Genomic DNA, 16,839 nt, shown 5'->3' with positions numbered 1-16,839 from the left:
CTACTGGAAGCATGGTCAACCCAAGGCCTCCACCACTGCTTTTTTTTGGCCTTGGTTTTCTCTTTCTCTGCTCCTAAAATAAAATGGTGGCAAGATCATTAACAAAACTGAAACCATGTGCACATGCAACAAGTAAGATTGTTTTGCTGTGTTTTCTTATGATGTAACAATTTATAACAATGTTATTTTTTAAGCATTGTCACTTCACACAGGCTTTATCATTAAACAGATGAAATCTTTCAGGACAAAGAAGATGATTCTGTTCAGTGAGGTCATTTTTGGTCTACAGTTTCCACTCTTGTTAGTAAAGGCCAGGCTTTTGATGAGACCATACACCACACACTCAATACAAACATATTCTCCTTTAATTCAGAGGCCTCCATCATACCATCATCGTCTTCTCCTTCGGGTGGGATAAGGTTCTGCCCGTCTCCAGATTCCTGGGCCATGCTCAGCATCTTCTCCTTCCCCTTCTTAAACTTCTGCTGCCGGGTCTTAATGCGGTCCATCCTGGGTTAATGCATTCACACTCAAAAATATGATTCTGATTTCAAGTCACAACGGTTTAATTGAGTTCTATGAAGTCACTTTTACTCTAAATTGTTCTACTTTATGTAATTATTTATTCCTTACATACAGTTGTATGCAAAAGTGTGGGCAACCCTGGTGTTTTGCTGATTTTCTAAGCGAAAATATACATCCTCTGAAGACATCCTCTGAAGAAAACACAGTTCTGAACATTTTAATGCACAATTACTGTTTATTTGTTGAATTTAACATATTGGAAAAAAAGAAAACATAAAATGTGGCAAGTACAAAAGTTATGGAACATTGAATATGTTATGATTTATTTTTTCCTAATATTTAAATTTGGCAAATAAATAGAAAAATGTGCTCTAAAATTTGCATATTTCAGTTTGTTTGCTGTAGAGGGTATGTTAACATGTTTTCACTTATAAAATCAACAAAACATAATTTGACTGGGGGTGTTCAAACTTTTGCATACGATTGTATCTGTATATACTGAGAGACTATAATTTAGCAGGGACAATGGACAGTATATTATCTAGTATATTATCTATTATATAGTACCATAATTTGCCGTGAGTTAAATTTCATGTCTGTCCCCCCAATACAATAATAGTGATAAATAAAATGAAGATTACAATTTTTGTACAATACTGAACTTACTGATGATTATTTATCATAATTTTATGCCAATTCAGAAACAAAAGAGTGTCACTGCACTTTAAAACATTTTAAATAAAAAACAAAGTCTTTTTTTCACACAGTAATTAAAAAAGCATATTTTCCTTCCAATGTCATCTTTGGATTAAAACAAGGTTGTAAGTCACTGTCATGCCTCCTTCCGACTCAGCTGCTACTTCACAGACTCTTATGCTCCTGAACTCCAACTCCCAGAATTCACAGGAGGATCACATGACTCAGAACTCTCAGGCACCAGCCTACCCCAGATCAGCTTCACCTGATTACTGATTTTCCTCACCTGTGTCTAGTGCTAAATATATTGTCTGTTTGCTCCTACTTTTTTGCCAATGCTGCCACAGTTTCATTGAGTGTACTGAGTGTTCTCTGCCTGTCCTGTTGTGTTTTTGACTTGATCTGTTTATGTATTTTTTGACCTTTCTCTGGATGTCCCTTTTGGCTTTTGTTCACTCTCTCTTGGTTTGGAGCTTGGCCTGTTTAATCACTGCGAGTTTGGATCTCCTTTTTTCATTAAAACCTCGAAACTGTTTTTTACCTGTGAGCATCTGATTTGTTCTTACTCGTTGCAGTCACATTATTTTAGTGTATCTTTTATATGCTAAATATGAACAAATTTAGACTCAAATAAATATGCCACTACTGTATGCAGCAAAGCCTTTTTGCCAGAAATCCAAGCCTGTCATGATATAATGCATCACAGTCAATAAATACTGATATCTGTCATTACCTAATTAACCCAAAAACACTCAGGTCATGATAGGAAGATGCTTAACTGTGAAGCTGTCCTCTCCATCACACATTAGCAACACTGTATTGGGAAACTGATGCACTTAAGGCATATCAATGCATCTATTCACCTAGTTCCCTCAACTCAGTGGGAGTAAAATGCTAATCGCTCTCCTCAAAATGAGTATACAAATACCTAATAAACAGGTTTGCCCAATTAAACTGAACAGCTGCTTTCTTTAGTGACTACACATATCACATGGCAAAGACCCGGAACTGAAACATCAGCACTTGTCTATTAACTACTTTTAACAATCCACTTCAGGGCATATTCCACAGCGTTTAACAAACGAGGTAAATGGCTATATGACTGGAGTCTCAAATGTCAAAGAAAGTTTATAGACAGAAGTGGAATGTAAAAGTATAGTATTTCACTTTATTATTTAATTTCTGAATGATTCAAGACCTTATGCCCTCAGGGTAATGTTTAATATGTTTGTTTCTCACTGTCTCTTGAGCTGTTCCATGGATTTGTTCTCCTCCTCTATTCGAGCTCTCACTGCCTTCACTATGGAAGCCTGGAACAGCTCTGCTCCTCTGAGAGACATAGAAAAAGAGAAAAAGAGAGAGAGAACGAGATATAAGATATACACAGTATAGTGCTAGTTTTACAGCATTATGATGATGCATTATAGAATTACAAAAAGAGAAATGGCAAGTTTAAGAAAGGCCCTGAAGAGTATATAAAAGTATATGTTTCTTTTATATATGTGTGTATTTGGACGCAGTTCACCTAGAAGCTAGTATCTGTCCAGCGCGGATATCAGCTACCACGTGCAAGAAGTAGTAGCTCATGAAGACGCGTCGCTGCAGTAGCAGGAAGCTGAAACAAATGCTGTCCCAGATGATCCCTGCTTCATCCCGGGGCAAGTCACAGTCAGTACTGGAGACTGGAAACACACACCAGTGACATTTTACAGAAAAAAACAGTAGATCAAATGTCTATAGTTTGGAAAATTTATGCTGTAGTTCAGTAAAAAACAGAAAATATTGATTGTAGTACAAATAGCATTAGGCAAATAATGTCTTCCAGATGCCTTATGAAAATAAGCAACAGTGATTAAAAATGCTGTTTTCTTTGTTGTCATATGCCACTCAGTAAAGATGCTTTCAAACAGTTTGAGCAGCAACAGAACAAAAGAAAACCACTGTCCATGTGGAACATTTCATGGTTTCTATGAGGGATAATCATGATAAGTGTATAATCAGTCAATAATAAGTGTATTTTCTGCATTAATTTGGAGTTTTTTACATTTAGTATGCAACACCCCTTAACATTGTGGGTTTATTACATACAAAGGCTTATTATTCAGTAACTACAGGGACTTCAGTGCAAATTAACTGAACTATTTTTAGGGTATAGAAGTGTGCAATAAAACTTTGGGCCCATTGGTGGGTCCATGGCTTGTTAAGAGGTTAAACAATCAAAATCAAAATGATAATCAATATCATCAGTATTTTATTAACAATAACAATAAATAGGAAATACAAATGAGAACACTAATAATTGTGTACACAGAAACTCTTTTACTAAAGTGGATGTACTTAATTTCTTTACCTGCACAATGATAGAAACAAATGTAACTTTACATTACTGGTGTAGTAAATAATTAGCTCCCTAAAAACACAATATGACAGAACCAGTTTCCCGAATCAGACAGCTCGGGCAGTTCATACGTCAAACAGGTCTGTAAAATCTGAACTCATTACTACACAACTTTGATGAATAAGGACCACTGAGGCTAAGCACTGAGGTTCATACCTGGCAGGTCTTCATATTCTTTGATGGTGCAGGCCAGACTCAGCAATTGTATCAGCCAGCAGGATTTCGCTATCAGGTGGCTGATACAGCCACACGCAAGAATCTGACCAAAACAATGACAATCAAGTTAGAACTTTACAATAGTGTCCAATATTAAACAGGAAATAAACACAATGGATGTCTGAATTTTAACAAGAAGTCTTTGTTACATTAAAATTATAGAGATTCAGCACTGCATTATGTAAACAATTTTGTGTCTCACAGAAAAGACGTTCTTCATTGTGATAACAAAGACGTTGTAGGCTATCAAGAAATCCCAGTAGCGCAGGATCTTTTTGATTGGTTTCAGGAGTAGCTCTCCCCCAAAGAGCAGGAAGTAGAAGCAGGCCACCAGGTAGCCCATACAGAAGATACTGATGCGTGTGGTGCCCGTGATGAAGATGATGGTGAGGACAAACCAGAACAGGTAGCTGAACACAATCACCTTAAACATGTCCAGATATGACCTGAAACACACCCATACCAAATTATCACAACCACTACAAAATGTGTGCACTGAATATCAAGCAACTGCTGACAAAGAGTAACAAAAACAATATTTTTCACTCACTGAATTATTTTGCTGCTTTCATTTACAATATAACATATAAGCTTTAAGTAACTATCCACCCTTAGAAGCCTAGACATATTATTGTCAAGTTGACAATAATTATTTAAATTATGTAATGATTACATCATTAACCATCCAGTAAAAGTAACTGGAATTACATTTAATTTACATTCTGTATAGACATGTTGAAACCTGACTTTTTCCATTAAAAAAATCAACACTGCATATGGACCAGAAGCATGAATGTAGCTTATTCAAAGCACAAAAGTAATTTAAAGGACCATGAAAAATTTGGTCAAAAAATAATGTTGTAAAGGGACTATCTGCCTTTTTATGTCTTATTTGTACATGAGCACTTCCCATGTACGTACATAAAGAAGGTGAATGCTTGCTATCCAGCCTCTAAAAGCTAGTATGTCTGGATCTTTATCAGCTGAGTGCACTCTAACCCACACCCACCTGGGTGTGAACTACATCCTTCTACACATTACCGCTCACAGCTGCTGAGAGCTGTGTGCAGAAACTCAGCAGATTAGATCGTGCTATTCAGCCTGCAATAAATATTCAAATGCAGAGGCAAAAAGTGACCATTTCTACCTTTTAATCTTGTCATGTCTATTGATAACTTGGCCTTAATGGTGTGTTTGCATTTTTTTTTATGTGTAAACATGTAACATGATCCAACAGAGCCAAAAATTCATAGATATTTATTTTGTGAGTGCCAAAAACTACAATCCTAAACTGGCAAACAAACAAACAGGAACACACTTCATACTCCAGTCCCTTATATTGTCACTCTGATTAAACAAATCAGTAATTAGTCCTTAGCAATCTGAATCCCATTGCTATCCCTGAACACCCATGAATGTGTGGGCACAATCACAGTAAACAGAAAACTCATAATGAATGTGGGACCAACGATACATAATATAAAACAGTGTCAAGGGCTCTGATGAAAAGCTGAGCTGTTATGAGATTTGTGTTGTTGATGACTCAGGATAAACAGATACCTCTTTCTCACCAAGCTCAACTGCCTCACAGAAAGAAAACAAGCCTCTTTGTACTTAAAAGCTGTTTATTGAGTTAAGGCTAAAATTGCAAGCGAGTGAGACAGTGATGGTGAGTTATAGGTAACGCTCTATCTGTGATTGGATCCATAAAAGAGCTTTGGAATGAGAATAGATGAAGGGCAAGTATGAGTGGTTTTAAGTTTGTCAACAGACAGCAGTTAATAAACAGAGCTCTCTGCTGTACACATTTACAAAGCAGCCAAAGTGTTTACAGTCCCAACAACCATAACAGGGTACCGCAAAGTGATGTAATATTCACATATTTTTGTGAATTCCAAATGTCCACTTTACAGTTTCACTGTTAACCTGGATAGGCTGTCACGCACTGAAAAAATAGTGTTTTGCATTAACTCAAATGTCAGTACTGACATAATTATTGTTATGGTTGTCCAGACTGTAAACACTCTGTCCTTTCAGCTACTTTGATATTGCGTAAAGCAGAGAGCTCTTTTTATTAATCACTGTCTTTTGACAAACATAAACCACTTCATCTGTTCTCATTCCAAGGCTCTTATATGGATTCGATTACAGTTATAAAAAAAGAGAAAGGTCTGCAGACATGCACTCTCAGCCTGACATGCATTGCCAGCCTATTAATGACGTCAGTGCATGCTCTGCCACGACAAGGTTTTCTCGGTTTGATGAGCAAAAACAGCGAACCACATACTGTTGGGCTACTTGAGTTACACTGAATGGATTTTAGCTTTGTCATACTGACAATAAAGGAATTAAATAATATGGTGATTTACAAAATAAAACCTACCATGATGATAACACGTTATGTCAGGTCTATTAGCAGAAAAAGCAAATACTACTCATTCAGCTACTGCTGAAACTCATGAAATATATAGCTATGTTATGTATGAAAAATGAATTAAGTAATAATGTGGCTATTGAGATAGAAAAAGAAAATTATGACGATGATACTGTTTTAAGATTCCTCTCGACTCGCTAGGCAAAAGCAGCTAAATGTTAATGTGTGGTTGAGCCGCTTCTGCCATTGTAGCAGACAGTGCATGTGCACATGACATCACTGGGGCTGAGAGTGCATCGGACTGAGAGTGCATATCTGCAGCTAGACTCTTAAAAAAAAAGCTAATTGTGTTGATGTAACATCTTGTTCATGTGGAAATTATGTACGTTTGAATCATGCAAACTCAAAGCACTGGAATGCTCACTGCGCAAAAATTTGTTGCATTTATAATTTCTTTTCTAATATCTTCTTGCCTTAATAACAGGACCAACCCTGCCAGGTAAGGATTACATCAGTCTAGAGATGTCCATTTTAGCCCTCTCTTCCACAAACTGGGAGCACATTTCAGCCTGAATTTGTGTCTATTTCAGAATTTCACCTGCTATTCCAAATTGAGCATTGCAATTGAGGTCAGGTGATTTTTCGGTCAGCCAAACTGTCCCAGTGGCCCATCATGTCTGTTGAACTGGTTACATACAGACACCGTACAGTTGACATCCTGGAATGTGGTAATGTCTACTAATGTCTCCTTACCTTACAGAATTGTCTCTTTCACAGGGGCAACTGGATGTTTTACCAAATATTAGATAAATGATGCACATGACCGATTTTTTGTTAGGGGAGCCTATTTTTAGTGTAATGCAGATCTCTCTGTCTTTCTCTTTCATATCTCATGGAATTTCCGTTCATTTACCTTCCCTCTTCTTATAATTATGTATTGCATTATAAGATATGATGCATTCTAATAATACTGTAAAACTAATACTTTACTGTATACGCCTCATACTCTGAATGCATGTGTGTGGGCTTGCACCTGCAGTGTATGAAGTCTGGCACAGGGTTGTGCACACTAAAAGAGGCGGCGTCTAGATCTCGGCAGATCTCCACATTGTCTCCTGCCAACAAACGCACCGCTGCCTTGTTCTCCTCATCAAACACCTGTCGCTGCAGAGAGGCACTCAGCAGCAACATGAAGTCATCTATAGCAGAAAGAGAGAAAGAGAGAATGAGGGAATGAGAGAATATGGGTAGAGGCAGGGGGTTTGGGAGAGATAACTGAATGTGATTTTTTTTACTTTTTAGTCACCTACATTTTAAATTATTGTATTGTTTTTGAGTCAACATTCAAGCCAGTCAAATTGGGTCAGTAGCTGTAAAACGTCTGTAATGATAATGACATTGACAAACTGACATAATATACCTAATACTACACATAACTAATATTCATAATAACTAATATACTGTAATAGTTGACTGCAATGACTCACAGAGGAGAAACTTGGGGTTTGGTTTGGTGCGGAAATCAGGCAGATAGAACCACTTAATGACGTTAGAAGCTGTTGAGTTAGGAAACCTCCAGGGATAGTCTGTGTAAACACAAACAAGTCAGTTATCTAAACTGAATTAACCTCAGTTAAGCTAGAAATATGCACTTAAGCTGCGAATAATAAAGCTAAGCTAAATATGTACAAGCTCATTTCCAAAAAAGTTGGGATGTGCAAAATGTAAATGAAAACAAAATGCAATGATGTGCAAATCATTTAAACCCATATTTGAAAATAGTAAAAAGACAACATATCAAATGCTAAAAAAAAAATACATGCCCATTTTGAATTTGATGGCAGCAACATATTCCAAAGAAGTTGGGACAGGTGCATGTTTACCAATGAAAGCTTTAGCGCAAGTTCTGCCAGGGAGACTCCAATGATATGTCTCTCATTACTCTAACCAATCACAAGCTTCCACCTGTCTATAAAATGACTCAACTTACACACCTGCTTTGCTGCTTTCAGATGCTGACGTTTCAACGTTCCCCTCTTTCCTCCCCGCCGCCACCAGTTGGTCCCTGCCCGGTTGCCCAGGGAGTAGGCTCCGCCCCCTGCCGTCCCTATACGGCAGGATCTGCAAAGCTCTACACGTTTGAAGATCTGGGCTGATAACGAGGCCTGCGCCAAGGACTTTAACTTACAAAAATTGTCATCTATGGAATTGTTAAATATTATTAAGCTTAAACTATTTTCCTTCCTTTCACGTTCGTCTCTGGAGTCTTTCTGGTAGAACTGTGTTTCATCACCTCTTCTTTTAACAACACTCTGTCAGCGTTTGGGAACTGAGGAGACCGACTGCTGTAGTTTTGAAAGTGAAATGTGTCTTTCACAGAGTGGTGAACCCCTCCCCATCTTAACTTCTGAAAGACGCAGCCTCTCTGGGATGCTCTTTTTCTACCCAGTGATGTTACTGACCTGTTGCCAATTAACCTTCAGGTGTTTTTTCAGCAGTACACAACTTTACCAGTCTTTTGTTGCCCCCGTCCCAACTTTTTTGAAACATGTTGCTGGCATCAAATTTAAAATGGGCAAATGTTTAAAAAAAACAATAGAATTTCTCAGTTTCAACATTTAATATGTTGTCTTTGTACTATTTTCAAATAAATACGGGGTTTAAATGAGTACATCATTGCATTTTGTTTTCATTTACATTTTGCACAGCATCCCAACTTTTTTGGAAATGGGGTTGTACTTTTAAATCTAATGTTTGCTTTAATTGCTTGCTTTAGCAGAATGCTAGCATCTGTTTATTGCTAGCAATGTTGTATCCTTATAAGTCACACAGAAAAAGCATTATTCATCTGAAAAATTAGAACACAAATTAACTGCACAGGCTCACACTAATGCTCACCTTTACAAGCTGCTGGTGGGATGCCTATACAAACAAAATATTGGAAGGTGATCACGCAGGCCAGGAAGCAGCAATATTTGGGCCAAATCTCAGCAATGGCCTTCCTCCTGCGCCGGTACATCACTGCTGCCAGTGCTATGGCATGCAGCATGGAGTAGAAGTCCATCCGCTGGCCAATCACATTCACTGCTAGCAGGAAACACACCTGAGACAGGAACCATTTGTAAATGTCAGCAGCCCTTTACACTGCATGAAGATTTGGAATAGAACAGAAATGGTCCAAAATAAAATCTGGTTACATGAACGTACATTAAAGCTAAAATAATTTTTCCTTCCTTTTCATTTTGGAGATAAGAGGTTTTATTATAAAGCGACAAACGATTTGACATACCTCTACCCCAAACTTGTAGAAGGAGTAGTTGATGAAGTATTTGATGCAGTTGACAATACCATTGTCAAGGTGTTGGCGAGTAATATCATGAAAAATGGTTCTAGAAGGGGGAGCGGAGAGTTTGTTGTGTAGCCGGAAATACTCCTGATGTCTGTAGATGGTCACTTCAAAAGCCAAGATGGCCAGTATTAGCAAGTTATTCTGGAAGACAGGACAGACAAGGATTGGTAAAACAGTATCAGCAATGATTTCCCATTCAGTGTCTTTACTATAAAAACTATTGTAAACAACACTAAAAAGAGGATACAGTAAGGTTTTCTTTTGTGTAAGAAACATCAAACATTCCAAAACCAAGCAATGTTTTGATAGAGAGTATATCTGAATAATAAACATTTGTTTGGATTTATGGAAACAGATTGCCTCGATTCATTTGAATCGTCTTCACTTTTAAGCCCTCTACCAATAGTGTACACAAAATAAATGATGCCAACACATCTCAAGACAAGTATTTTCATAAATCATTAAGGTTAACCCAAAAGATCAGGTTTTAGAACATAAGCCTTTTCCTCACCCTCAGATTTATCAAGAGATGTTCAAACTTCTTCAGTCCAACCCAGTTTGCAGGGTCCACTGGCTCACTGTACAGTAGAGACATCTTCATGTAATCTATCGCCTGGTCACTGTAGTTTGTAGGCTGATGGGAAATAAGTAAACAAATTCACAAAATCTAGAAGATGGATTCAAATAGTGGACCGGATTTTAGCTTGTAGAATTAGCCTGCAATTATGTGATTTGAATTAAACATAGTCAAAAACACCTTCTATGCATGAAGCGACATAAATACAACTATGATACAGGCCTCTGCAAATCTCTTAACATCAGGCACACACCATTGAGCAATTTTTGGAGTATGTTTCTGGTCGTATGGTCTGTAGCTGGTACAACATTTTGCAGATGATGATGACACAGGTCCACACAGTGCAGATACTGGAGGCCAATGGGCGGAACTGACGGTAGGGCAGAGCGAAGGCCCACGAGGCCAGAAACACATAATTCAGCAGAGACACCTGCAAACACCACAGAATTAGGGGCAGGGCTGGGAAGTAACGGAATACATGTAGTGGTGTCATGTAATCAGGATACAAAAAAGTAACTTTATTCTTTTACAATTACAGGACTGAAAGGTGTAAACAATGGATATTAATATGGAGTTGCCCCCCTTTGTCACTATAACAGCTTCCATTCCTCTGGAACGGCTTATCACACAATTATGGAGTGTGTCTGTGGGAATTTGTGCCCATTCTATCAAAAGGCATTTGTGATGTCAGGCACTGATGTTGGACAATAAGGCCTGGCTTGCAATCGGTGTTTAAATTCATCTTAAAGATGTTCAATGGAGGTAAAGTCTGGGCTCTGTGCAGGCCACTAGCCCAAGCAGACACAGGTTTCTTGTACTGATGTTGCTTCCAGAGGCAGTTTGGAACTCAGTTTGCTCCTAGACGCATCCATTTCACAAAAACAGGACTTGAGGAGTAAAGGACTAAAGGAATGTAAAGCACAATATACAATATTCTAATACATACATTTAGATTCCAAAATATGCATTCTTTTCTTGAATACCTGATTAACACCACCAAAATGTCTGACATTTTCAAATGGTCATACACAGCACACATACAGTACAAAAATTACATCACATGCAGTGTTTCCATGCTTTTCTGTTTATCCTGTGCTAGGAGGTCGTCCTGCTAAAATTGCTTTCCTCTGGTATTTATTTAATTATATGACATCAAAAAGACAAGTAATCCAAGAATATAGAAATGCGACTGGAGGAAATTTTCATACAGTACTGGAATACAGGCAATAAAAATACACCAAACGTCAAAATAGTCCTAGAACTGAAATGGTATAAAAATTGATTACTGATTTGAACGTTCTCAAATCAACGTACCACATATTACCCTACACGCAAGCATCAGTTAAAGTTTAATTTTTATATTTCATTTGGTTTGAACAACATGAGTGTTCCATACAAATCAACTAGTACTACACAATAAACGATAAGTAGATAAATGTGACAGCAGAAAGCGATCTTATTTTTCCTTTTAATTTATTAAATTTAGTCAAGTTGCTGTGTCAATATAGGACATTATACATACAACAGTAAATAAATACATTCAACCTGAATGTCTTATTTGTTATTAATACGACAGAATGAATCAGCTAGCCATTACCTCTGTAACAGACACCAGAATGATGTAGGAAGACACAATCTTGATGATGTGGATCTCCAGCAGCCACCATATGAAAAGCTGCAGTTTGTGGAAGTACTCCAGGAACTTCAAAAACAGCACAGTCAGACGATCCACCACCAAGTGCCACTTGCTCTTCAGATCTAAACACAAGCAACGAGCTTAGGGTTATTGCCAAGTGATTACCATCAGCATAGCTGGTGACTGTAATCAGTTTCACACATAACTGTATGGAGCACTCTTAAAAAGAAAACCTTTAAAATTAAAAATCCTGCTGAATGATCCTCAGGTTTGTTTACTATAAAAGGAACTGTGCCAACCTAGAATCAATTCTGGGAGCTTTAGTACAAGCTGTGGCAGTGCACAGTGATAAAATGACTCATAAAACTTGTAAAGTGCGTATAAACTACCTAGAACAGCCTGCAGTGCTCTTCTCACTGAATTGTTTATTACTTTCCTAACCGCCTCCTGTGGTCAGCATAACAAACATTGTCCTTGCGTTGTATGATTGATAACATACACTATAGAACTGAATGAACAGAGCTTTTAATGAAAGCAAAATAGACACTATGCACTAATACCTGCGATACCTGGCCATGACTATTAGTCTTTGTATGCTGTAGCATTAATATTACCCCTCACTGGAACTAAGGGGCCTCGGTCCCACCCATTAGAAATCAATTGGCTGATTCCTCTGTCAGTTTCCAATTATGTTAATTAGGCCTTTTGACCAGCTCCTGAAATCCTAACTGAAAAAGATCACTTGGCAGCAATACAACTAGATGCTTCAAGAATTTAACCCCTTCCAACCAAAACTTAAAAATGAAATAAGAGTATTACTACAACACTTGCAGAATTTAAATACAACAAAATAAAATAAATTATTAAATGATTATTTCACAGAAATCAGACATCATCAGAAGGTCCTGAGGGTTCCCTACTGCTATAACATGACACATTCCACAAAGACAAATCTGTATGCAGGTATTGTTGCTTAACAGTACCATTCAGTTCACAGATTAGCCTTCACTGATGCTGTACTGACGGACAGCAAAGCTTGCATAAAATCTATGTTAATTTCACTGACATAGCTGGTGGCTGCAACATTTATTTGTTTTGTTTTTGCATGTCACTAGGTTATAGGTGAATATGGTGATGTGACATTCCAAGAAATGTATGAATTGCTGTTAAAGTCCTAGGCCTAGTCCTGTGACATACACCTCTCTGCCAGTCAGCACAGTTAGAACAGTGGGAGAATACCTGAGCTTTGTTCTGATGGGATTTCCGGATCTGTAGCCATGCTGCACTGTTGACTCCCTTCATGGCTGGATAGGTGAACCGACCCCTCCTTCTTTTTCTCCTCCACTATGGCCTCCACCACCAGCACCTCTTTCTCTCTCTCCTCTTTCAGTAAGGGCTCAGGGGAGGAGCTCATCATGGTGAGGTCTGCCAAGCTCCCATCCGGATGGGCAAGTCTGTACATCAAAGTTTTTTTTATTATTATTAAAGAAGGGGCAGATGACATAGTTGTCCATTTATAAGAGCACTAACTGTTCATGTTGTCTTTTGTTAAAAATCACAGATCATTTATTTATTTAGTGTTGACAATAATTCCATAATCTGATTTTGAAAAAAAAAAAAATTGAATAAAAAAAGATGGATTTATAGGTTAGTGCCTTTATAAATAGCAAATATCTGGATTTGGGTTGTGTTGTACAAGCAGGGTTTGGGTCACAAATGCTGTGAGTCCAGAGTCTTCACAGCACAGCGGGGAGATATTTGTGGTTAAAAGCATTTCAAAACAAACAAATGCTCATTTCTTTGCCACAGGTAGTCAGTCATAGGTCAAATGTACTGGGTAGAAAGTAAAAAAACTGCAGCAATCTCAGTCAGAATTAAGGGCATGGTCAATGATGCTCAAAATATCAATGAAGAGCTAAAGTAGAGCAAAAAAGGGCAACAGTGCCATAAGTGCTGTCTCCTCAAGTGATGGAGGGTCAGGCGGTTGAATGCTTGCATGGCATGGCTGCATGGCAGTGTAAGCTTTTTCTGCACTGCCTCAAACTCACTTACTTGCTCTGAGGAGGGGGGATTTTTTGCTTGATGCTGTTAAAAAGGCAATAGTTTATAGTAGAAACATGTAAACATGTAAAATCAGAACAACAGCAGAGAAAAAGATCAGGATTCAAATTAGGGCTGTCACAATGAATCAATGAAACTAAAAAACTCAATTACAAAATTCACCAATTAAAATGCACCTTGATGAATCAGCAATGATTAGTTGAAAGGGCTTGATGATGATGCATATTTTAAATACTTCTACTGACTGTTAGTCTCTTAGTTTATTTTTTCTTATGTATGCTATGCATAGTGTGTTACTGTTCAAAAAGTCAAGATTATTAAGTTAATTTTTAATCAATCATCTGAAGACAGATCATTTACTAATATAATCGATAGTGACAGTCTTAATTCAAATATGAAACCACAAGGTTACTCCAAGACAGGAGAATAATTCTGTAGAACAATAAGACATTATCAGAGAATATCAGTGGGGAAAAAGGGATTGGGACCAGGGAAATGAATGTGTACATTCTTAACATGCTGAGGAAAGGAAAGGATTTTAAATGCAGTGGGAGGATCAGAAGGAAAAGGCTATATAGATAGAGGTCTCTGTGGGTCAGGATCAAAGGTCTCTTTACTGTGCCAGGGACTGAAAAAACAGGAACTGATACATCATTCATAAACAAATAGTTCAAAACATTACTTAACTGCTACATTCATTACCAACAAACAAATCATTCACAAACTCTTATTCATTAGAGAAACAGGAGCAAACATTTTTGAATAGTTATACAAACTGTGTTACGAGCAGGTGAAAGTGGGGAAGAAAGAGGTTTAACGGAAAAGAGAGGGAGGGAAATTCACACATTCGCAGTGTGGAGGGCCCATGGGTGCTGTAAGACAAGAGCAGTCACCCACCTATCCATAATCAGACAGATACGAGCACTGACTTTGGCATGGCTGTGGAACCAGTGCCATGAAAGATGGCAAGGAGAGATGAGAGCAGAGGATTAGTTAAGATGGGTCCAGGATGTACATGAGAAAAGGTCACTGGTTGGATAAGAAACTCTTCTTCTAAGTAAGTATAAAAACCCTAATTAGACAGAATAATGACCTCATGCTACAGAATAGTCTAACTGATATAACAGTTAGCCAATAATAACAGTCAATATTAATGCAGGATTTATATATATATGATTTTTTTTTTTTTGGTAACGACAAAGGTAGAACACAAAATGCTTTTATACGAAGAGAACTGATGAAAACTAGGACAAATATGAGCTGATATTCACACATTATACATTATTTATATTATGACTATGAGTGACCGCAGTTTATATGGGTTTAGAAAATTAAAAGCTAACAGTCATACTTGACAATTCACAGTTGACAACTGACAGTCACTGTTGAACTAGAACTACTGCAGTCTGTTTAATGTTTGACCAAGGAAGTGAAAATGTATTTATTAAGGATTTCTTTAAAACTGGAGGTCTAAAAACTTCAGTTTTTAACTGTGTACAGTTGTAGGCCTCCTGACTGTGAAGTTCTACTGAGACCAGTATACTTAACAACAACAAACAAATCTGTTGTGAAGAAGCTCCTTACCTATAGATGGCACTGTCATGTTTGGCAGCCACAGCTTTGAGGTCGGTGAGCTCGAGGAAGTGCTCATGGAAGTAATGCAGGTGAAGAATGCACACTAAAAGGAAAGAAGTGGGGATGAAGATCCGGGTAAACAGATCACCTAAGGAGAACCTCTCCAAGCCCAGATCATTCAGTCTGCAGGAGAGAAAGAGGAGGAAGAAGATAACATTTATTATCCTTTCCCTGTGTTTAGTACCTTTTAATTTAAAGTACAGCAGTAGCAACCACATTTTTTGTGGCGTTATCGTACAACTTTTCGACTTTTCTACAGTCCTCTGCGAGGATTGTATGGATGCAGCATTAAATATTCACAAGATGATTTGCTGTTACACTGCAGGGGCTGGGGCCTCAGGCTTTCTCTTGCTAAAACAATCACCATTTGCCTAATGGCACCAACAATTAGCCTCAGGGAATAACTGCAACTGCAAACATCAATATCAATATCAACATGTAAAATTTTCATAGAAAGTGGGCATATGTCTTATTAATGCAACTTCTGAATGCTATTGTCGCATTTATTTGTTATGTAAAGAATGTAATCTAACAAACTACAATTTATAATGAGAAAATAAGAAAACACATGAATAGGAGTCAAAGTCACTCAGGAGTCACGCTTTATCATTACTCTGATTAAACAAGACAATAAGCGCATTGGGATTTGAACTGCACTCTGAATGAACTCAGACGCAGTGCACCCAACAAGAAAGGAAGCCTCAAGCCTTTTATATAGTGACAGAACTACTGTCTGGCGGTAGATTTAAATGAGCAGCTTTCCTTGTCTTTTTGGTCCCAGTACTGGGCTCAATTGGGTGCATGTGGTTAGGCAAAGGATGAGAGACAGAACACAGAAATGAAGAGAGGAAGACTTACTATGTAAGTGGATGAGTAAATGTGAATAGTGTTGTATTACATGTTAGTGTGTCCTTATACCAACATTACCCACAAAATAATATATACTGACCATATGAAATTATATTGTGATTAGTGGAATTACAACGTAATATGAACATGATTAGTTATCAGAATTTTTAGCCCCTTAAAATTGCATTGGATTACTTTGATCCAGGCAAGTTTATATACCAAGCTGCTGTACTCACTTAGCTACACTTATGCCTGTAATGTTGGACCAGATGGGTATAGAGGCCTCAAACTGGCAGGTGTAGATAAGGATGACTACCAGCATGGTGTACACCACCACCGACATCCAGAAGTACTTCAGGATCCTGCGCCACCACTCATAATGTACCTGGGGAAGAGAAGGCCAACTTCATATCTAAAGCACGTGATGGTGAGCAGTAGGAACCAGTCTAGAGTTTTGAACATTACAGACCTCCATTACATGAGCAATCAAATTACAAATGCAAGTGCAATCTTGAACTTTTAA

The 16,839-nt window shown here is 37.8% G+C and overlaps 1 protein-coding gene across 6 annotated transcripts in view; it reads right to left on the bottom strand.

The window, feature by feature from the left end:
• Window positions 1-16,839, bottom strand: part of LOC118796923 (piezo-type mechanosensitive ion channel component 2) — a 91,713-nt gene that overhangs the window by 27,442 nt on the left and 47,432 nt on the right. For all 6 annotated transcript variants that reach the window (XM_036556069.1, XM_036556070.1, XM_036556074.1 and 3 more), the window contains 16 exons: window positions 16,553-16,701; window positions 15,417-15,590; window positions 13,011-13,225; window positions 11,733-11,893; window positions 10,389-10,565; window positions 10,070-10,192; window positions 9,499-9,699; window positions 9,108-9,312; window positions 7,697-7,795; window positions 7,243-7,408; window positions 4,038-4,281; window positions 3,776-3,878; window positions 2,747-2,903; window positions 2,461-2,550; window positions 389-510; window positions 5-73 (listed from right to left, as the gene is read on the bottom strand). In XM_036556069.1, the coding sequence (XP_036411962.1) occupies window positions 5-73; window positions 389-510; window positions 2,461-2,550; window positions 2,747-2,903; window positions 3,776-3,878; window positions 4,038-4,281; window positions 7,243-7,408; window positions 7,697-7,795; window positions 9,108-9,312; window positions 9,499-9,699; window positions 10,070-10,192; window positions 10,389-10,565; window positions 11,733-11,893; window positions 13,011-13,225; window positions 15,417-15,590; window positions 16,553-16,701 (2,455 nt within the window). The remainder of the gene's footprint in view (window positions 1-4; window positions 74-388; window positions 511-2,460; window positions 2,551-2,746; window positions 2,904-3,775; window positions 3,879-4,037; window positions 4,282-7,242; window positions 7,409-7,696; window positions 7,796-9,107; window positions 9,313-9,498; window positions 9,700-10,069; window positions 10,193-10,388; window positions 10,566-11,732; window positions 11,894-13,010; window positions 13,226-15,416; window positions 15,591-16,552; window positions 16,702-16,839) is intronic.

The sequence above is a fragment of the Colossoma macropomum genome, unplaced genomic scaffold, assembly GCF_904425465.1.
Source record: "Colossoma macropomum unplaced genomic scaffold, Colossoma_macropomum, whole genome shotgun sequence".
NCBI classification, from domain to species: Eukaryota; Metazoa; Chordata; class Actinopteri; order Characiformes; family Serrasalmidae; genus Colossoma; species Colossoma macropomum.
The sequence above is the reverse complement of the archived record's forward strand: the minus strand, read 5'-3'. Positions and strand labels throughout refer to the sequence as shown.